Here is a 22,277-nt window from a genome sequence, read left to right on the forward strand (position 1 = left end):
TAAAAAAATAATAAATAAAACAATTTATAATATGTTTATTATTTTTATCGCTTAACTTTATACTAAATGAATTCAAAAATTTTAAAAAAACTTTCATAGTTGTCTTTTATATGAAAGCAGATTCTAAACTTATAAAATACATATTTTATCATTTTATTAAAAAACATAAAACGTTCATATGACTCTAATTTGAATCTGAAAGTTCTTTTACCGTCCGAATTGCTTTAAGAACATAAATCCGAAAAAAAATGTTTTCTGTTGAAGTCCGATAAAATGTACTACAAGAATTGAATTATGGTTACACTAAAGATGTACTAGATAGGCCCTGCTGGGATTAATCTGGGCCATCCGTTTGTAATTTGCTTGAGTCAAGTACCTGGGGTGATATGAATTCCTTCTAGCCTTTGGGGTAAAGGAAGTGATGGGGAGGGGAAGGGAGAGGAGAGAACTGGATTTGCAACTTTCTTTCTGCTTCGTTCTCTCTCATTCTTTGTGCAAATGCATGCATGTATATCCGATTACTTATGAAATAGATGAATTTCAACAGTTTAAATTTATCGTTTGAAAACAATCTGATAGTCTTTTAGAGTTGTACTTATCAACTCCTCTTAATAAGCACATCACACTTTTAACTTTATTCTGAATAAAATAGTAATAAAATAGTGTGAAAACACCATAATAGTGAATGTCCCGTAACTTGTATCCTCTTATGTTTAATTAATATTTTATTTATTTATTATTTACACTAGGTCTTTTTTATTTATTTAACTTAGTAAGGTTGGACCAATGGGCATATAAACTGAAGCTGTTCACTGGGCAAACAACGAAATGGCTTTAGAATTTTAGATGGCCAGTGATTTTCACATGAATCAATTGTTGCTGAATAGTGATTTTCACATGAATCATTTTGTAACGAGGAGCTACTGAAATTCCTTTATCCTCTAGTAATAAATAATAATGCTTTCCATTCAATTAAGTAATACCAACTAGTTGTCAAGAGAACGAAATAGAAAGGAACCCTACTGAAAAACTTCCATGTACCGCTACCGATGGCACTGCGAATTACTTTTTCCTGAAATGGTATATTTTGGAAAATGTATATATAAACTGAACAAAAGTCTGTATGCTTCTGGCGGATCCTTTGCTTTGTCCATTGTGTACCCTTAAACAAGTTTAAAAATGACAATGTTGACATTAATATCCACCAAACATTCAATGCACTTTCAGAAATTTTCATTCCTTACTGCATGAGAGAAACCTTTAAAAAATTAAAGTTTGCTTCACATTGTATTTTACCAGTACAAAATGTTACATTAGTGTTCCAAGAAAAATACATAGTAAAAACGGAACTTAATAATTGAATGAACCTGAAATTTATGACAAGAACTTAAAATTAAACATTTAAAAAAACTAACTTTATAGGCCTTGCAAGGTCTTCTCATATATATATATGTATTTATATAATAGAATCCTACACTAAAATCTGAACATTTCTTTGCTACCCCTGTGACTTCGACAAAATTTTGCAATGATATCTGAGTCTAGTTTCTCTCTCTATTCACACTTGATAGACTTGTAGATGTGGCGAACAAAGAGGAGAGAGGAACGGAAACCAACCATACCAAGCAAGAGAAAGAAGGCATAGCAGATACATGCCATGTAGCCAAAGAAGAATGAGGTTTGCATGAAACCTGACATGTCAGATCGAGCATGGTAGTAGTACAAACAGTACCCATACACAAAGATCCCAGTTGAACCACCACACAGATAAGCCCTACAGTTTTTGACACATTAAGAACATAACATTATGGACCAAATTCTAATAAAATTAGCAGATGAAATTATTTCCAATGTTTTATATAGGGACGCCATATGAAACGACATAAATGACAATTAACTTGAGGAAAAACATTAAATATTTTAGTAGAAAATAAGTATATAATAAGCGTACCTCCACCACCACTCATGATCCTCAGCTGCAAGTTGGAAGTACGTCAAAGCCACGGTAATAAAAGCGGTGACGATCAGTAAGATGATAAAGACAATAAACAGGATACTGTAAATGGTATAAATCCTGTGCCCCCACACGCTTGCAAATATGTAATACAGCTCGATATATATAGCACTGAAGGGGAGGAATCCAGCCATGGCCATTTGTGGTATGCTGTGCCGGTACCAAGGCATGGGTGGAACCTCACGTGGGTACTTAGTGGTACGGCAGGGGGCCTGGAAGTCGGCCTTGCTGTTCTTGCCAGCCACTCCACCTAGGACTAGCAATGGGAAGGTGACAAGTGTCCAAATAAGGAGGATGACAAGGATTGTGCCAAAGGGGAGTGCAGCAGTCGCACTGTAGACAATTGCCACAGTGTTAAGGAAGCAAAATGTCAGGAATAGCGGTCCACAGAATAGACATCCTGTTAGGAGGAGGTTCCTCACCTGAAATAATTAAAAAGTATCATCTAAGAAATCAAGAAAAACTTAATTTGGTAAGCCCAAAAGAAAAGAAAAAAGATAGATGTACCCACCCAGTTGGTCCCCTCAAGTTGCAAATAGAAAGAAGTAGCAGTGTAGCCAGCAATGCCAGAGGTGAGGGCATAAATGACAACCAGTGCAGTAAAAAGGGCTCCTCTGTTGTATGGGTAGAAAACACCCACAAGAGCCAGAATAAATATGAAGATTGTCCTACAATTTTTTTACAGAAATTTATTTGTGAAAAACAAGAATTAAAGCTGAAGCAACAGTAAAGGCAATGGTACAAGTACCATGATGCATAATAATCTCATTCTCTGGTGTGGTACAGTAGGATGCCAAAAAAAAAAACTATCAAATTAAAGATGTCGTAATAATAACCACAAGGACTGCAGAAAACTATGGTTTGTAGAGGGTAGCATAGTGCCGGCACCAAATTGAGCACTGACTTACCCACTTTCAATCAGTGGCCTAGCCTAGGCTAAACTGCATTAATTGCAATCAGTAAACAATCAATGGTGCCTACAGTCTGGCCACTCCAGGTACATGGCTGATTATTTTATTATTGGTTAAATTTACCTGTTTGATACATAACAACCTTAAGGAAACGCAATCTAAGAAGAAAGAAACATGAAGGGGTTAAACAGTAAAATTACTTACAAAGCAAAGAGCTGAGTGCCAGTTCCAAGGCAAGCAGCAAACAGTGACTTGTGTTTAGGGAAGCGGAACACATCACCATGTATGTACTTCCACCCAGATTCTTCTTGGTCCTCAGCCGACTCCTCATCATGCTCATACCTTTTAAATTATTAAAAAAATAAAATGGATGCTCTTGGACAATGATTTATGGATAACTAACCTACAAATTTAAACTTATCAATTTATCATATACACCTACAAGAACAAATGGTCTTATAGCCATATTAAACAACCCCTCCTCCCATACTTTTCCTTCCATATAAAGTATAAAAATACATACAATTCCTCACTATGGGAATGCATAAGAATTCCTAACATGTTCAGCAACAATTGATGCTGTCAAAAGGAAAAACAAACTACTTGCAATCTCCATTGGTGAGATCAAAGGAGGGTTGCTTTAAGAAGAGATATTGCATAATTAATTCTCGGGGAGAAACTTGGAGCCTGTTTGATATTTTAAAAAGAAAAAAAAATGAACATACTTGATGAAATCGTTCTTAAGCACGCGCATGAGAATGGTGGCTAAGAAGCCAGTGAGCAACAGGACTGTCACACAAGAGTTGATTATAGAAAACCAATGAACTTCCAAATGGTGTGGCAGAGATGACGACTTGGAATACTTCTCCATGCGCTGCTCGAAAGGGATCACAGTCTCCTTCCACTTGGTCGAGTATAAGAACTCCACTTCCACTTCACGATCTTCTGTGACATCGACCACTGCAGCCGGATCTGTCTGCACGTTGATCTCTATTACCCGGTCATTGTTATACAGGACCTCAAAGTGGATATGCCTGTCAATTCATTAATGCAGACCACCAATAAAAATAATATTTAGTGCAACATAGATCAGCATGCTTGATTTTAAGAACAAGTTCGAAATTTCCTAGTATTTGCTTGTAATTTAATGCACAACAAATGCAGATTAAATGAAGGTGACTTTGATCATCCTTTTTCTTAGATTAATGTTAGGTGGGCTGAAATATATGAAATCTAATTGAAAGTGGTTCCGCATTGTAAAACTTGCATTGGGAAACGAGCTTAATTCCAGAATTAGACATTACTTTTGAGAAAACTGATAGCGGTTGATTCAGGATTGCCACAGATAAGAACCAAGTTGTAGAAAAACTGATAGAATTATAGGAAATCTATCACCATTTTTTGAGGAATCTGATATCACAACGAAAAGTAGCAAACAATAGTATGTATTGTAGCAAGTCTTGGTTAAGTTTTTGCTAACGAGACAGATTTCAATCCAGGTGAAGATGTGATGGCCAATTAGAGGCAGGCATCCTATTCTCATCCCTAAAAGCTAGTATCATTATTGCACATATACAATACTGCACCTGTAAAGGAAATATTTGTACTCGCTGGGGTCACTCTTTCCCTCCTTATCAGCCTTCCCAATGAAGCCCCATAGAGGGAGGTCATCAAAGTACATCTGGATATAGTAATCTTTCTCAACAGCATCTCTAAACTTAGCAACATCTTCTTTTGACAGCTTCTTCCTGCACACTGATTTTGACTCGTGGTCTACACGAAATTCAAGCTTGTACGGCGCCTCAACCAACCGGTCCCCATTTAACACTTCTCCCAGTGCTTCTCGTTTCTCCTTCACATGCTCTATTCACGGTAGTTAAATTTTAAAAATAATTGATAACCTAGAAAACAATGTACTTCATAAAGATGTAATGTTGGTAATAACAACGACATGTTGATTTCCTTTTTTCTTTTTCTTTTTTTCTTTCTTATTGCAAGGTCAGCTCTAAATAAACTGTTGCTTAAATCTGTAGGTTCATTTTCCTCTTTCATATCTTTTAAACAATTGAGTTATTTAGAAGCCAATGGTATTAAGTGATGAACCATCCAATCTGTGCCAGTTAAGTACAATGTTTCGACTTTCAACTACATGGTGAGCTGCAGATTTTCTTTTGTATGCTATATTTGTTGTTTCAAAAAGTAAGTTCAGAAATTATGCAAGCATATATTAAAACCATGCACAAAACGTTGAATGATGAACTGTTCTTGAATCAAAAGGAATGGGAATAATGACCTGGAGTGCAGAATGGAAGATCAAAGTACCGGTACGTCTCACTGAAACAAAGGAAGTTTGATAAGTAAGATAATTGAGAATTATAAGCAAAATCAAAGAATATATATTTTGCAATGAGAAACTATTCAAATTTCTGGCACAACTCAAATGGTTCTCACAATGACACTTCACCAGGCAGTACTGCACATACCAGATAAACCACCTAGATCTCAAACTGACAACTTTTGTTCAACTTTTCTTTTTCAAGGATTTCTTGTTGATGAAGTTTTTTCAGGGGAAGATCAAGACTTAATTAGTGAAGATGTTTTCTGATGCTTTAGCAGATTAAAACCGCACAGGCACAGCCTCAATCAATTGGCCTGTACTTTAACAGGATAGATGCATTTCATCATCAGATGGCTTGTAAGATAAGAAATCAGAATCCGCATTCTGACCTAGGGTTATGGAAAGGGCCAACTTTGTTAGCATACAAGGGGACCGTCTCATCAGGCTTGTACCGGTGATCGCTGGCACCGGAGTGAACTCCAGTGACGCCGAGACAGAGAAGAAGAAGCACCACCGACATTGTCGACTTTATTACTCGACAGCCCATCTCTCTCTCTCTCTCTCTGACTAAACCCCCTCTCTCTTTCTCTTTATAAAATTCTCCCTTCGTTGCGTTGACGAGAGGAAAAGGGTACTTCCCTCGGGATGGAAGAGATTTAAGGTAAGATTCGGGTACATTTGGAACTGTGGACCATTGTTTAATGAGTCCCATTGTCAGTGGAATCGTGTTTGCAGTTCAATCTTGCACCGCGTCCACTTGTCAGGTACAAAGAAGAGATCTCGAGTGAAGATCTCATGTCTCCGGTTTTCGATGGACTGGAGAGGAGTGAGACGTTTGGTAGGATGGCATTAAGCACGAGATGAGAATGAGATGGGTTCCCTAAATTGTTAGGTTAGGTCGGTGGGTTATGACTTATCTATCATTTATTGTTATATGATAACAAGTGCTTCTTCTCTTTCTTTCATCATTCTAATCATGATATTATCTTCTTTTTTTTAAGTTTAAGTTGATGTCTTCAGCCTACTTAACAATATTATAAAAGGAAGTTCTGTAAATGATTGATTAGAATCAATGGGAATGGCAGAGCACTCAAATTCACGAACCTTTTTGGCATTCAAACATCTTGTTTTAGTGCTCTCCCTCCCAACCCCCATCATAAAAAAAAAAAAAAACAATGACTTAATTTCACCCCCTGTATGTGTACGCATACTTGTACCAAATTTAGCTACCCATCCCATCGTCATTTGCACTGCGATTTTTATCAATATCATACCAACATTTTAATTTTTCTAAATTTTTATCCTATCAAAATATTATCTATCCATCAAAAACAAATATAAATAAAACTACAATATTTAATTTGTACTTCAAAAGGACAGTGACAACAACAAACATTATCTAATTGTATCGTTAAATAAAAAAAAAATCACGAGTGATCAATGTTTAATTCAGATAATTATGAAAGGAGGTACTTAGCCATCCTCGTTTTTTTAATAATTTTAATCATGTATCTTAAATTAAATTAACTAAAAAAAGAAAAAAAATGATACAATAACAAAATTACTGACAAAAAGAATCCACTGGAAAAATTAAATTATTACAAAAATCACGAGTTCCAGCAATGCTCGACTCACGAGTGGAAGCCTATGTTGGTGTTGAAGCGTATGGGGGAATGGGGGAGACAGTTAAAGAGGTTTTGGAATGGAAATAGAAGGTAAGACAAGTGCACGAGTAGATGGCACCATCTAATATTCGATCTGTATATGTATCTGTTTGTATTTCTATTGAATTCACATCCTCACGGGTTATCTACTGAGTACGATTGAATCGGACAGCCTGAAATTAGAATTTTTAACTCGATACAAATTTCAAAGCATAAATAATACTGTCCCCTACAACACTCCAAACAGATACCGGCTGAAATTAAATTATTACAAAAATCACGAGTTCCAGCAATGCTTGACTCACGAGTGGAAGCCTATGTTGGTGTTGAAGCGTATGGGGGAATGGGAGAGACACAGTTAAAGAGGTTTTGAAATGGAAATAGAAGGTAAGACAAGTGCACGAGTAGATGGCACCATCTAATATTCGATCTGTATATGTATCTGTTTGCATCCCTATTGAATTCACATCCTCTCGGGTTATCTGACTGAGTACAATTGAATCGGACAGCCGATACAAATTTCAAAGCATAAATAATACTATCCCCTACACCATTCCAAACAGATACCGGCTGAAATTAAATCTAAGCCGTCCAATTCAATTGTGTTGAGTCAGGTACCTGAGAGGATATGGATCCATCCCTATCCGGTAATCCTTCGGTTCATGTTTGGTTGTGGAGTAACTTTAATCCGGAGTAAATTGCTTACTCCAAGTTAAGGTGGATTAAGTTAATCATGTTTGGTGGAGTAAGCTAAACTACTTCTCTTGATAGAGTAAGCTAAACCAGATTAATTCAAATTTTACTCCCACTTACTCCATCAATTTTACTCTTTATTTTGTAAATTAAGTGTGGAGTAAGGAGTTTAATCCACCCCTTACTCCACAATCAAACATGACCTCGGTGAACTTCAGGTGAAGCTTCAGTGAAAACATATATAGCGAATAATATAGCATGCATACTGAATACTGAAATTAAATAATAAAGTATGCGAATTATGTACTAAGAAAATTAAATTGAACGTAAAATATTTAAATTGAATAATAAAATACTTGGACTGAACACTAAAATATTCAAGACGAACAATACATTTATTTTTTTGTTGGTTGAAAACCCGTAAGCATTTGCATTGATTTAAAAAGCTACAAGCAGCTGTTACATGATATTAGACAACAAGTATCTTTGAAAGCCTTCAACTGTAAAAACAAATAAAAAACATGTGCATCCCGTGGATACAAATTTGTTAATCCTTGCTTGATTGAAATTATAGAAGCCTAATAATTGTTTCCTTTATTTGTCATGTTTCTTCTGGCATACTAAATCAAAGCACAATCGAGAAGACATTGGATCAAACCGGATCGAGAACTGAATTAATCGAACTAGGACAGTCACTGTTTAGAGAAATGTGTAGCTGAGAAGCACTGAATCAAACTAAACTAAGAACTAAATTAATTAAACTGGGACAAATTCATTTAAGAAGAACAGTCAGTGTGAAAGTCAGAAAAAGAAGTTTAAAAGCAGGAGGAGGAGGAGGAGGAGGAGAGAGGAATGAGATGATGATGAACAATACATGGCAAAAATTAAGCACCAGAGCATTTCATTTTAATGGTACGCTTACTCGTTTCCGGGCCCCGGCCTCGGGCCGAATCAAGATTTGAATCGACAGGACAGTCGACAGCAGTCGAATAACATAACGTAACATAAACATAAACCCTAGGCCTAGCCGATGCTACAACCCCAAAACAAGAACCCATCTTCAATTCTTCGTCTTAGCGCGCTTTTCGCAATTGAACAAACCAAAAGAAAGAGAGCAATATTATTAGCCCCATAATAACAAATGAGAGAAGAGGAGGTGGAGAGGTTGCGAGCGATTGTGAGAGACTGCATTGGGAGGCATGAGTATGCGTCGGCTACGTTCTACGCTGGCCGCGTGGCGTTAGCCACAGCAGATCCCTTGGATATCTACATGGAGGCTCAGGCTCTTTTATTGGCTGGTCACCACCGCCGTGCACTGCATCTCCTCACCTCTTCTCCTCCTCTCTTGAGGGACCCTCGATTCAGATGCCTAGCTGCCAAATGCCTTGTAATTTCATTCATTACTTATTACCTATTTACCTCCTTTTTTTTTCTCTCTCTCTTTTTTTTTTTTACTTAATTACCTCCTCTTAACATAGCTTTTTTAAATCTGGAAAAGGAGGAGTTGAAGGAATGGCATGATTGTCTCACAATGCTCGGTGAAGCTAAAGTCGATGACGATGGCAACGTAATTTCACAAAAGGATACCAACATGATGAACTTGGATAAACAATCTGATGATCATGAAATTAATGTACCAACAATAAATTATCTTTCTTTATTTCTGTTCCTAAGAAAGAAAACTGATTTATCTTATTATGATTTACTCGTGTTTTGTCATTTCTTATATATATATATATCAGATATTATCAGCTATATGTCTTCTTCGAGCAAAGGCATATCAAGCACTAGACAATCGTGACATAGCCAAACAATGGTTACTTTGTCTATCTTTTTATTGTTTTTCAATTTTGGATGGTCAAAAACAAATAGAAATTGACTGATGCATGTTTGTCTGTATGATTAAGGTTCAAAGCGGCTGTCAAAGCAGATCCTATGTGTTATGAGGTGAGCCACAACACAGTATTAAAATTTAATGAATAGATAATGAGTATGTTCTCATTCTTCTTTTACTCTGCTGAAATATGGTTCAGGCGATGGAATGCTTGGTTGACAACTACATGCTCACTTGCGAAGAAGGTATTCCCTAACTTCCCAGATTTCCTAGTAATGCGGTAATGCCCGATTTCCTCGAGTATTAACCATTATTATTTTAATAATTTAATTATTTCCTGATGTTTCTCATAGCAAATATTAATTTCATTCTTGATTTCTAACAACAAATAAAATTGAAGCAATACTTTGTTTTTCCTTTAATTTTTTCTTCTGTACAGAGAAAAGATTATTATCTTCCCTAAATTTTAGGAAAGAAGATCAATGGTTATATGCTCACTACTCGTGTATGATAAGTAAGGTAACTTTTGATTTTTTAATTTGTCTCCTTGTATTGAAGTTCTTCACAACATCCTAATTACACCAATTGGGCCTGGATAAACTGCATATTTGTAGAACCGAGCTAAATGTTGAGATTACCTTTTAGACAAAACAGAAGAAAGAACAATGCCCATGAGTCTGCTACTGAGCTGGTATGGACTATGGAGTCTGGTACCAGTACAGAACCTGATGTGCATTTTTTTTCTGAATTATTAACTCTGTTCTTTGACAAAGATTTTCAAAACCCAACAGGCTCAGTTGGATAACTTTTCTCGTATTCCACTTCAAAAGTGAAAGTGTTTGATCTAATTCTGGTAAACATGTGAATATTCTGTGCCCCTACACAAGAGAAAATATGAAATGAGTTACAATTGGCATATGTTTCCTGTCTTGTAGGTTGTCAGGGATATTTTTATATACATGGTTTGTTAATCTTCTTGGGAGGTCAAATGAAAATCCTTCTCACATTTACTGTGTGATATTTTGATCAATTTTTATTCTCATTATTTTTTAGCATGAAAAGTCAAGTGTTTTGGAGGCCAAATTTAGAGACCTAGAGGAAGGAACAAGCGGTGTTTCCTTTTCAAATTCTTCTTCGAATAAAAGTCCAAAATACAACGCAGATCTTATGGCTTGTAAAGCCGAATATTACTACCAGTGTGGCGAGTACCAAAAATGTTTTGACCTCACATCAGCGTAAGTTGTTGAATTCTTACGTACGATTTTGCTGTTTTTATTTAAATGAAGTTATCTATAACGTGCAAAAAGCCTTGAAGAAATACTTTGAATATTCAAAATAGAACACTGTTATTGTTTGTGCCTATTATTACTGCCAATTTTGCAGATACAATACACTTCTTTACTTGCCTATTATTACTGCTTCTGTATGTTATGTATAGGCTATTTGTTTTCTGTAAATGATATTATACCTTTTTTTAATTTGCTTCAAAATATTTATACTCAGGATACTTGAAAAAGATGCTTTCCATCTAAAATGTGTGTTGTATTATCTGGTGGCTTCAGTAGAACTTAATCGACCAAATGACATTTATGTGATGGCTGACAGCCTAGTCAAAAATTATCCTAACAAGTAAGTATGTGTGTTCATTTTTCTTAAAAGTATAATATTTTGAGAAATATGAGTTTTGTTTGTTACATGCTTGGTTAATTGGTTACAGAATCAGAGGAACTTGTTACCTTTTATAATGGTGTACAGCCTCAAATTTCTGATGAATCCACTTAGGCCTTTAACTAAACTGTGCATATGATCAACCTAACCTACTATAGGTATCAAATAGTTGCCGTTCACCATTTGGAAATTCTCAGTTTCACGCTAGACGTAGAAAAATTAAATTTTCTTATTGAAAAATTGCAGGGCTGTATCATGGTTTGCTGTTGGTTGCTACTACTACTGTATAAAAAAGTATTCTCAAGCGAGACAGCATTTCAGGTGAGTTCTTTGTTATCTGGGTTTGAAAAATGAAACTTCAATTCTTTAACGGCTAAGTATTATGAGGAGAGAGGGAGGCGAACAAAAGTTCCTAAATATCTTATTCCTACTCTTTCTCCCATAAGAAAATCAAAGTTCATCGATCTTGTAATACAAAACTACCCTCTATCCATTATCTAATTACATCTATTAAAATTGCATTGTGACTCCCAAACATTCTAATAATCCTTTCTCTTCTACTCTATTCTGGAAGAAATGTGTGGTACTGAAGGGATAATTTTTTCTTAATATTGATTAAGAACATCTTCTCTGAAGTTTCAGATATCAGTGGTAACACCAACATTCTTTCAGAAATTTTCTTTTCTGATAACAGTGATTGTAACACTCTTGAGCTTATTTGAAGAATAGAGATTGAATTTGTAATAAAATCAAACAATTTGTATTAATTGCAAATGAGCTCAGAAGAGCAACAATGGTGACAAGCACCAGAAGGGAAATAAGTCCATACAAAATTGATAACAAATTTCCTAAAATCCAATTCGGTAAAAAGCCTTTATATAGGCGATACTATTCTAACAAACGGATCACAATTTTATTCACCCGATTACCCTATTGGATCGTGTGTTGACACCTCAGGAGCGCTTAGTATAACTGCGCTGACACCTTGTAACCAACTCTTTGCCTCCTTTTCCAATCTTCCGTGTTTACTTCATTAATTGGTTCTCTCCAGTACTGACAACCTGGGACCCTTTCACCATATATGTTAAATCTCCAACGGCTACTTGTCTAATTGGAACTTCGGTCCCACCAGTCAGTGCCGCTCCCTCTTTCAATTCGCCCCAATTTCTATTCTTTTCTTCTCCTGTCCCCAAATTAAGCTGAGCTTGTGACAGTGATACCCATGTATTAGGTAAATTTGATGTTAAAGAATATAACAATCTGCTAAACGTGGACAGGTTTCATTTTCAGTTCCCCCCTCGTACAAGGGATTCATCCAAACTAATTTTTTTTTTTTTGATACATAGTTCATATAAACCAAGATCGTGCTTTTGATATTATGAATATGAAAGGCAATTTAAGACGAGGAGGGTTCAAATGCATCCAAATTTTTGTGCACCCAAATGCACCCATCTTTCAAATCCTTTTTCTCCGTTTTCAAAGTCCAAATAGTCAATCCGAACCGTTAGATGCGATTTATATATTAAGATGTGATTTTTTGGAATTTTTTTACTATTTATTAAGCCACTTTGAAAATCGCTGATTTTACATTTTCTGGACCATTGGATCAGCGATTTTCAAAGTGGCTTAATAAATAGTAAAAAAATTCCAAAAAATGTAAAATTTGGTCTCCAAGCACATCTTAATATATAGATCGCATCTAACGGTTCGGATTGACTATTCGGACTTTGAAAACGGAGAAAAAAGATAGGGTGCATTTGGGCACAAAAATTTGGGTGCATTTGAACCCTCCTCATTTAAGTCAAATACCTGTTTTCATATATTCAGAAATTATTTGTCAATTAACTCAAAGAATGTGGCGTTAGTTGCAATGGAGCATTTGCAATTATGATTGAGTCTCCAGCTTTTCTTTTTGAGAGAGCTTTTTAGGGTTTGTCGTAGATTTTTTTGCACAACTAGTGAAACAGGTAACATATTAGCTTGTCACCATTACTACAAAATCTGGAATTAGAGCTGCTGTGGTGTCTGACTGGAAAATTTCATATATGCTCCTCAAAAGGCATTGAACCATGACATATAACTCTGGGAATAGGAAAAAAAGAAACTTAATAAAGTCATGTACGATTTGAAACATGGAAAGTGGTAATGACCAACTTCCTCTCATAATATTATTTGAAAAAATTAATTTATTTCTATGTTTCCTTGGTATGAAGAGAGTGATAAACAGCATAAAAGGGTAGTTTGGGCATTTTTAAAATAAATGGACAACAAAAGGGGAAGAAGGATACACATGTCCAATGGCAGTGTATCTTCTTTTAAAAAGGGTCAAGGCTGTTTAAGTGAATTTATATTACATAATGCATTTTGACTAACTAACTTGTATTGTTTTATTTTTAGTATAGCAGTTACCGTATCCTGACTAATTTTTATTATTGTGACAAATTTTTAGCAAGGCAACAAGTATAGAGGGGACATATGCTCCAGCATGGATAGCGACTTGTAACACTTATGCCGCACAACAGGAGAATGATCATGCCCTGACGGCTTACCGTACCACAGCTCGTCTCTTTCCTGGGTAACCATTGTTATGTTATGTTATGTTATATAACCTGTTCATTCATTCAAAAGACTAAGCATCATAAAAAGTTGTCCTCCCCTACCCTACCTGCTTAAAACCTCAATTAAGCATCATATGAAGATCATGTATGTTTAATGGTTCCAATCAACTGTTTGAACTTTGAAAATAGAGTTATGGATCCATAGCATTAGCACGGACAAATGTTTGTAACTTTTTTACAATAGCCTAACTAACTTTTTATATATACTTTATATTATTAATTCTTTCTAATTTTACATTATTGCTTATATCAGATGTCATTTACCAATGTTGTATATTGGAATGGAATCCATGAGAACTCGGAACTTTAAACTAGCTGAACAGGTAGCCTTTCATTTTTCCTTTGAAGGGGTTTAAACGGCTGGGGATGGTTGAACCTCTGACGAAAAATGTCTCATTACTGATTGATACCTTATTTGTTGGGTGTGTGCAGTATCTTTTGGAGGCGAAAAAAAAGTGTCCTTATGATCCACTTGTGTACAATGAACTAGGAGTCGTTGCATACCACATGAAGGAGTAAGACAAGTATTTCCTTCTTTGTATATTCATACTTAGCATAGCAGCTTAGTAAAACTGGGTTTATTGGCTGCATCACTCATAAATAATAAAAAAATGCATGAATAAACTACTCACGCCATATTATTAGGGCAATGATGCTGACAACAACAATGCTGCATTTGATTAATTTTCAGTTATGAAAAAGCAGCAGAATGGCTTGAGTTGGCACTAGATAATCTTGCATTTCCTCTAAGCGAGCTATGGGAACCTACACTTGTCAATCTCGCACATTCTTTGAGAAAACTCAAGTAAGTCTTCCTTGAAAGATTTGACATGCTTTTTAAGAAAATATATATTATTGTTGCAACAGTGGCTATTTGTACTTACATAAGTATGAGTATGGTAAAGACTGGTAGATTTCACCAGCTCAGGCAGTGACATTCTTGACAAAATTTTGTAAGCAATGTAGAAATATTAAAATAATAATTTAGAGGAAAAATAAATAAGAAAAAGAAGTCTCAGGAGTCAGGAGGCTCAACAACTTGAATTTTGTATTCATTATTTTTAGTTTTAAGTACTAAATATCTGCTCAATTGAGCTCATTAACAGGAAATACCATAAAGCAATTATATATTATGAAAAGGCCCTTGCTCTCTCAACTCGAAGTTTAAGTGCATTTGCCGGTCTTGCATATACCTACCACCTTACGGTAACGCCCTCTCTCCCCCTCTGTCTTCCCCATCTCTCCTCTCTTCTGATTTTAGGTGCAACTTGCAAAATTTCCTAAGTTTTGTTGGTATTTGTTTTCTAACTGGCTTTAATTATTGCATTGTAGGATAAGTATGATGAAGCAATAACATATTATCACCAGGTAAAAGCAAAACATAATTTAGGACAGCTTTTATTATCAGTAATACAAGCAATGCCTGTGTATGGTTTGGGGATATTGTTACCTCACTATTACTAGTTGATAAAAGACCCGTACTAGTTTGTATTCGGTGGTTACTAGTTTGATATGTATAGCATATATTCTTTGGTGCTCTTTTTTTTGGTTGAGTGCTAAAAAGTGAAAACCAACCTATAGGAGCTTGCTTATCTGTGCCATTAATTTCCCTTAGAATTAGATGAGATTGCAGTCAAACCACTTGGTAGTTAGATAGTTTTGGCCTTGGGTTTTGCTTAACATGCAAACATCAAACTAATTAGTTGATACAGACTAATTAAGTTGGGGCATTATTGAGGTGTGTTATCGGATCCGTATCTTCTACAGTACTGTAGACAATTTCCCTCACTTTACGGTTTGAGATTAAATCTCAGCCGCTTTGGGATTCGGGCTAGCACAGGGGGGCAGTATTATTTGGCTTTGAGATTCGTGCAAAATTTAAAAGAATGATCTGAATTCACTAATTGTAAAAGATTCCCTTTTGGGGGTAATAGAGAGCATGCATGTACTGGAAGTACTGAAATACAATGCAATATTTGTATATTAACGTTAGTTAACAGCTTCTCTTTTCTGTCTTTCTGTCTAGGCCTTGTGGTTGAAACCAGACGATCAGTTCTGCACAGATATGCTTAACCTTGCAATTGAGGACGACGCTCAGACTAGGAAAGATTTCTTATGATATCTTGCATATATATGATCTTATGGAGACACCTGTGATGAACCAACTCAGTTTCGTTGTGTACTTCAAATTATTTATGTGTAACATGTCGACATGTTTAGCGCTCCCCTAGTCTTCTTTTTCATTTTTTTTTTCCGCTTAGGAGCTGATTATTTATTCAATCCTTTTTGAAATTATTGTTAGGTATTAATAGTATTTAATAAATATTTGACAATTTATTTAACAGTTCTCTTGATTTGGCACTGAAAATCATGCGATCATTGCATTCTATGTTTTATTAATTTATTTATTCTTTTTGCCAAACTATTTTAAATCTTTAATACAACCAGGCTCTGCCGCTCTGGAAATGCCTCGATAAAGAATTGTAAATGGAAAGAAAGCCAATTAAAAGGAAATAAAAAAATGTAAATTGATACAGACATCTAAATGAAAAGATGCGCCACGTCAGCGAATCAAAACCTGCTGAGAGAATTAAGAGTTGACCAGGAAAGGGCATTCTTGTCATTGTACGTCAATCAAGATTTTGTCGCAACGGTGGTAACAAAAACCGTACGCCCGTAACTGCCTGCCTCGATGCTCCAGACACTGGATATTTCTGCGGTAATTACTATAGATATTTGTGTGTCACCCACCCATAAGTTTAAAACAAGTCCAAGCCTCCAAGGCCATCTAAACAGAAGTACACACAATAAACTGTAAACAATAGGACACTGAGGATCTACATATGACACCTCCTCGTTCCGATATAAACCCCTACAGCTACATTTCTCACTGAAACATTTCACCCCGTTAATTTTCTTTCTCATTAGCTACTTCTGTAGTGGCCATGGCAATCTCTCTACTCTTCCTCATCTTCCTCATCTCCATTCCCTTAACCAGCGCCACCTCCCCTTCCTCTACATTGCCACCGACACCTCAAGATCCATCGCCACCTCATCAAGTTCTCATCCTTCCACCCATTCTCTCCTCCCTCGGCTACATCACCCTCGCCAGTGCTCTCCCTTCCCTCTCCTCTCCAATTCTCTCATCCTGGAACGGTCCTGTTACCCTCTTCGCTCCCTCAGATTCTTCCCTCCATTCTTGTCTCCATTCTTCTTGCACACCTCTACGCCTCTTGAGGGATCACATCGTACCAGGTCTCTTCCCTCTACAATCTCTCCTCTCCCTTCCCTTCTCTTCCAAGCTCTCCACCGCTTCCCCTGGTCGGTGCTTAACCCTAACCTCCACCTCAGCTCTGAACTCCTCAAACCCTAACCCCAAGCTCTTTGTCAATGGCTTGGAGATTACCAAACCTGATCTGTTCAACAACGGGCAGGTTGTTATCCATGGCATACAGGGCTTCATTGCCCCTCTCTCTCCTTTCTCCTGTCTACATCATGTACCACCTCCTAGACGTGTACCTGGATTGGTTACCGGATCTGTTGTGCCTCTGATGCTAGAGGATACGATTTCAAGATTGCATAAGAACGGGTACGGATTTGTGGCCCTGGCAATGCGGGTCAAGTATCCAGAGCTTGTCTCTCTGAACAACATGACGATCTTTGCATTGACTGATGGTGCGATCTTCACTGGGGGGGCTCATGAGTATGTGACTGAGGTGCGGTTCCATATTGTACCAGATCAGCTCATGTCACATGAAGATTTGATCAAGCTACCAACTGGTACAGTGTTGCCTACTCTTGTGCAAGGGCAGCACCTGATAGTGACTCACGGGTTGGGATCGGGATCGGGTTCGGTTGGAGCTGTCGGATCAGGTTTGTTCAGCATCAATTATGTGCCAGTTAAGGATCCAGATGTTGTGATCAACTCCCGTGTGGCAGTACATGGTCTGATAGTACCATTTCCCAGACTGTATCTTGCTGATGCAATGGCTAATGGACTGGAGATAATGCGAGGTACTGGTGAGTCTCAGGAAATGTGCCGTGCAAGGTTGGCTACTGGTCAGTGTAATGACATGGTAGTGGCTACTGGACCGGTGGGGCCAGCTGCAGCACCGGCTGAGGCGGGGGCCACAACACGAGTAAGGCTTATGGGATTTGGAGATGATGGACTTTAGATCTAGCTATGAATTGTGACTTGGTTCAAATATTGAAGGTCTGAGTCGATTATTTTTTGAAATTGTCCTACTTTTGTCTCACTTCTTGTGAGATTTAGCTTGGTTTTGTTTGGTAGAAATTAATAATTGGAAGAGCAATTGATGTTAAGAAAAGGTTGGTTATTGGTGTGGTAGCTAGTATCGGTCTGTACAAGAGTTTCTTCATAACGAAAAGTAATATCGCAACGAATTGTTGTGAATTGATAGAAACTTTTATTTTGTCATTTAATTTCTGTCAATCTTGCCTCTCTTTTTCTCATCTCGTCTTCTTTTCTCTGTCTCTTTCTTCTTTGGTGTCTGTTCAATTAGTGGTTCTATTAGAATTTTGGTTCATCGATTACATACAAGTATAAAGTTCGCGGGGCATTTGAGTTATATTTTGAAAAGGTATTTATTGGATTTAACATACTGGTAAGCTTACAATTGAAATTAATATTCATCGGGCAAAATAAAGTCCAGGGACTATAATAATAGATTGCTACTGGGAGGCCCAACAACGAGCAACAAAATTGGGCTGAATTAATCGCTCCATTTCTTGTGATTGGATAACTGATGCTTCACTCGGTGATTTTAGCTCCCAAATATTTATAGTTGGCTACTTTTTTGAAATTGCAGGGATGAATTTTAAAAAAAATTAATGTGAAAAGAAATCTAAAATATTGATATGACAAATAAATTTAAATTAGCAATTTTAGGACTGAAAATGCTCGCTGCAATCTCAATAACTTCCAATTAATATATGCGTATAAAAATGAGTAAAATAAATCAGTATATTTTCCTCTAAAATTTATAATATTATATTTATCCTTGTTAATTTTAAAATCTGATAAATTTAGTCAATTTATGCTTTAATATTTCAAATTGAAAAAAAAAATCTAGTAATGAGATACAGAAGAGCCTTTCTATCCGATCGTTAAAGTGCGGCGGCTATCAGATGAAAGCAACTTCGGTCGTGAAAAAAAAATAGAGAATGATATAATATAGTGTTTAACAGTATATATAAGTAGTATTAGATGATTTTATGAGAATAAAAAGAAATGAGATCTATGAATGATAGTTGTTTGATTCATTGTAATTAAATTTGTTTAAATCAATAAAATCAACATAAACATCTTGTGTCAAATGCACAATATCAAATTTCAATTTCATCAATCATAATAGATAAATTAACAGTACAGCACGTGTAATTAATATAGTTCACAACTTATTGAATAGTCTATTACAAATCAAAATTAAACCCTCCTCGACGGTTGTATACGTACTAGCTAGCAGATGCTATTGCTCTTTTTAATTAATTAATCACCTCAATTGCAAGCTTCTTCGCAATGTGACCATTCGCCAACTCCACTTTGCAATTTTCCATGTTAATGGCAGGATGCTTATTATGTGACTTGGCATTAGGAGGCAGAGCATCAAGCTCATGCAGCACCTTTTCAATGTCCAGAGCCAACCGTTCTGCAAGGCCGCGACTGAAATCTTCTCTTACCACGACACGCAACACAGTAACATGCTGAGCATCTGCCGGCATGGTATATGCTGGCACAATCCAACCAAACCGCCGAAGATGCTCAGACAATTCAAATTCATCGTGACGACTATGGTCTTTGAGAGAAAAGGCGACAAGCGGGATGCCATTATCCTTTGAGACTATAGTGAACCGGCCGGTACGCTCAAGCCCCTCTTTTAGAACCATTGCATTTTCTTGGCAATTCTCCATTACATTTTTATAACCCTACATTGAAACTATATTCATTTAATTAACTAGGTTGAAACTTTTCTAATTAATTACATAAAAATTAGTTAAAATTAACCAATAAATTGCATGCATTAATTTACCTCAAAGCCTAAGCGGATAAGCTGATAATACTGGGCAATAACTTGACTAGAGCCTAATTTGCACAATAAAAGAAAGAAATGACAAAAATAATGCATATTAATTTCATAGCTAGGCTAGGCTAGGCTGATACCAAATTAACGATCGATATATGTATGTATGTATATCTTGTGTAATTAAATTAATTAATTACCTTTTGAAAAATTTAATGTGAAGGTGGGTTGATCAGTGCCGAGATAATTGATGTGAAAAACAAGCTCTTCTGGCAAGTCCTCCTTGCTACGCCAGATGTTCCACCCGATACCAGCATAAACGAGCCCGTACTTGTGCCCGCTCACATTGATACTTTTGACTAACGGTAGCCGAAAGTCCCACTCAAGCTCCGGGTACAAGAAGGGAGCTATGAATCCCCCACTCGCTGCATCGACGTGGATCGGTACATCCCACCTGCAATTAATGTTTTTCACTTAGCCTGATCTCTATTTAATTTGATTATATATATTTTGAATTGATTTTCAATATATAATTTAATTGGAGAAAAATAAGGCAGCAAAAGCAAAAACTAATTAATTATATATATACCCTGTTTGTGAGTTTTTCTTGATTAGTAGGTCATTGAGGAGCTTAACATCCTCAAATTCTCCATTAAGAGTGGAACCAAGGATTGCTGCGACACAAATGGTGTTCTCATCCACCAGTTCCACCGCCTTTTCCGGGTTCATAACATAGTATCCTTCCTGCAACTTCACTTCCTTCAGCTCCACTTCGAAGTACCGTGCAAACTTCTCCCAACAAACCTATAAAATTAATTAATAGATAATTCATTAATTGATATTGCTGCTTAATTTTGAATTTCCCTTATTAATTAGCTAGCTAGTTACCTGGACATTTGCACCAGTGACAATGTTGGGTTTGTCATAAGGCTTTCCTTGAGCCTTTCTTTTATTTTGCCACTTCCTCTTGAAGGCCAATCCAGCCAGCATTATCGCCTCTGATGACCCCACCGTCCCGACTCCAACTGCAGTCTCTGATTCACCAAGTGGAGCATTGAACAGGTGTGCGATCATGTTTACACACCGGTTCTGCACCAACACAATTAAAGGAGAATATCAGAATAATAAAAAGGTCCATTGATTATGAGCACAGTAACACAATTTTCTTTCTTTACCAACCTGAAGTTCAGTAGTGACCGGGTACTCATCCATGTCGACATAGTTTTTATTCATTGCCGCCATTATGAGCTTGTCGCACTCCGGTTCCATCCAGGTCGTCACAAACGACGCCAGATTGAGTCTGGGGTTTCCATCCAACATCAGCTCATCGTTGATTATCTGATATGCAGCTTCCTTGGGGATTGAGTTCTCCGGCAAGCGAAACCTGATTTACAGTAAATACAACAATCTCTGAGTATGTGCGAGAGTAAAAGTGCTTAATTACTCGCGGCAACATCATTTTGAACGGTAGTTACATAATGCGATGCCATATATATATATAGAGAGATAGGCTAATGTGCTTTCGGTAGCATATGGGCCGAAATACACACGATCCAAATTTGAAATTTCAAAATTTTAAAAGTCGATCTGAACCGTTCATCTTGTTCTCCATATTAATATGTGCTTGGAGACGAAATTTTACATTTTTCTGAATTTTTTTACTATTTATTAAGCCACTTTGAAAATCGCTAATCCAACGGTTTTACTGTTTTGTTAAGCCACCGTTGGATCAGCAATTTTCAAAGTGGCTTAATAAATAGTAAAAAAATTCAGAAAAATGTAAAATTTCGTCTCCAAGCACATATTAATATGGAGAACAAGATGAACGGTTCAGATCAACTTTTAAAATTTTGAAATTTCAAATTTGGACCGTGTGTATTTCGGCCCATATGCTACCGAAAGCACATTAGCTTATCTATATATATATATACAAGCATTGAATTGACGATGAGCAATATATATATAATATATATGACCTTGGAAGGGAAGACTGTGCGTAGCGGGAAGCAAATGTGGAGTGAACGGAGACGTCAGTTTGCGAGGCAATCCTTGAGAGTACCATGGCTAGCTAGCTATACTAATGGAGAGAATAAAATTAGATTTGTATACAGGGACTAATTAATCTATGGAAGGAGTTGATGTAATGAAATGATGAGGGGCAGGGCATTCATTTATAATTACCCGGAGGAGAATAAACGTGGCTACAGTACGTAGTCAAATAATTATAAAAGTATTTTGTACAACGGAAGGACGTAAATGAGATGTCATGTTTTGAAAGAAAGGGAAATTGCAGCGAAGCAAAACCACAGAATTTTTAAATATGGAAATAATAGAAATAATATAGATTATTAGATGGATTGTTTGCTCTTATCAATTTACTAGAAGAAACCGGATTTTGGAATTAGAAATCCACAATGGAACCGATCCCAACAACCAGTACCTTTATATGTCAAGGTTTAAACAACGTTTATCGCGTCATAGTGGAATGGTAAAAAA

The 22,277-nt window shown here is 36.5% G+C and overlaps 4 protein-coding genes across 6 annotated transcripts; 2 read left to right on the plus strand and 2 right to left on the minus strand.

The window, feature by feature from the left end:
* Positions 1–1,259: 1,259 nt before the first annotated feature.
* On the minus strand, positions 1,260–5,907 carry LOC144571601 (transmembrane 9 superfamily member 2-like). 2 transcript variants are annotated; one of them, XM_078320959.1, is made up of 9 exons: positions 5,814–5,900; positions 5,653–5,782; positions 5,219–5,259; positions 4,512–4,788; positions 3,651–3,959; positions 3,130–3,267; positions 2,526–2,682; positions 1,952–2,436; positions 1,260–1,774 (listed from the first exon to the last, which is right to left on the minus strand). In XM_078320959.1, coding segments are annotated over exons 1-9 (1,758 nt in total). In that variant the 5' UTR covers positions 5,815–5,900; the 3' UTR covers positions 1,260–1,554. The 2 variants fall into 2 exon arrangements, with proteins under 2 accessions (XP_078177085.1, XP_078177078.1); XM_078320952.1 differs by having other exon boundaries at positions 5,653–5,907.
* Positions 5,908–8,640: 2,733 nt separating this feature from the next.
* On the plus strand, positions 8,641–16,082 carry APC6 (anaphase promoting complex 6). 2 transcript variants are annotated; one of them, XM_078320969.1, is made up of 16 exons: positions 8,641–9,007; positions 9,119–9,253; positions 9,363–9,436; positions 9,528–9,567; positions 9,654–9,699; positions 9,894–9,973; positions 10,508–10,689; positions 10,958–11,083; positions 11,369–11,443; positions 13,572–13,697; positions 13,994–14,063; positions 14,173–14,255; positions 14,432–14,545; positions 14,847–14,946; positions 15,073–15,108; positions 15,767–16,082. In XM_078320969.1, the coding sequence occupies exons 1-16, from the start codon at positions 8,762–8,764 to the stop codon at positions 15,857–15,859; spliced, it is 1,626 nt and encodes a 541-aa protein (XP_078177095.1). In that variant the 5' UTR covers positions 8,641–8,761; the 3' UTR covers positions 15,860–16,082. The 2 variants fall into 2 exon arrangements, with proteins under 2 accessions (XP_078177095.1, XP_078177104.1); XM_078320978.1 differs by lacking the exons at positions 8,641–9,007; positions 9,363–9,436.
* A 565-nt stretch (positions 16,083–16,647) lies between these two features.
* On the plus strand, positions 16,648–18,164 carry LOC144549311 (fasciclin-like arabinogalactan protein 21). Its single transcript, XM_078298030.1, has one exon. The coding sequence runs from the start codon at positions 16,686–16,688 to the stop codon at positions 17,913–17,915; it is 1,230 nt and encodes a 409-aa protein (XP_078154156.1). The 5' UTR covers positions 16,648–16,685; the 3' UTR covers positions 17,916–18,164.
* A 914-nt stretch (positions 18,165–19,078) lies between these two features.
* On the minus strand, positions 19,079–21,893 carry LOC144549320 (glutamate decarboxylase-like). Its single transcript, XM_078298037.1, has 7 exons — positions 21,758–21,893; positions 20,961–21,165; positions 20,670–20,870; positions 20,371–20,585; positions 19,982–20,235; positions 19,791–19,843; positions 19,079–19,686 (listed from the first exon to the last, which is right to left on the minus strand). Exons 1-7 carry the CDS (start codon positions 21,841–21,843, stop codon positions 19,246–19,248), a joined length of 1,455 nt encoding a protein of 484 aa, XP_078154163.1. The 5' UTR covers positions 21,844–21,893; the 3' UTR covers positions 19,079–19,245.
* Positions 21,894–22,277: the final 384 nt, after the last annotated feature.

This window comes from Carex rostrata, chromosome 2, assembly GCF_964058835.1.
Source record: "Carex rostrata chromosome 2, lpCarRost1.2, whole genome shotgun sequence".
NCBI lineage: Eukaryota > Viridiplantae > Streptophyta > Magnoliopsida > Poales > Cyperaceae > Carex > Carex rostrata.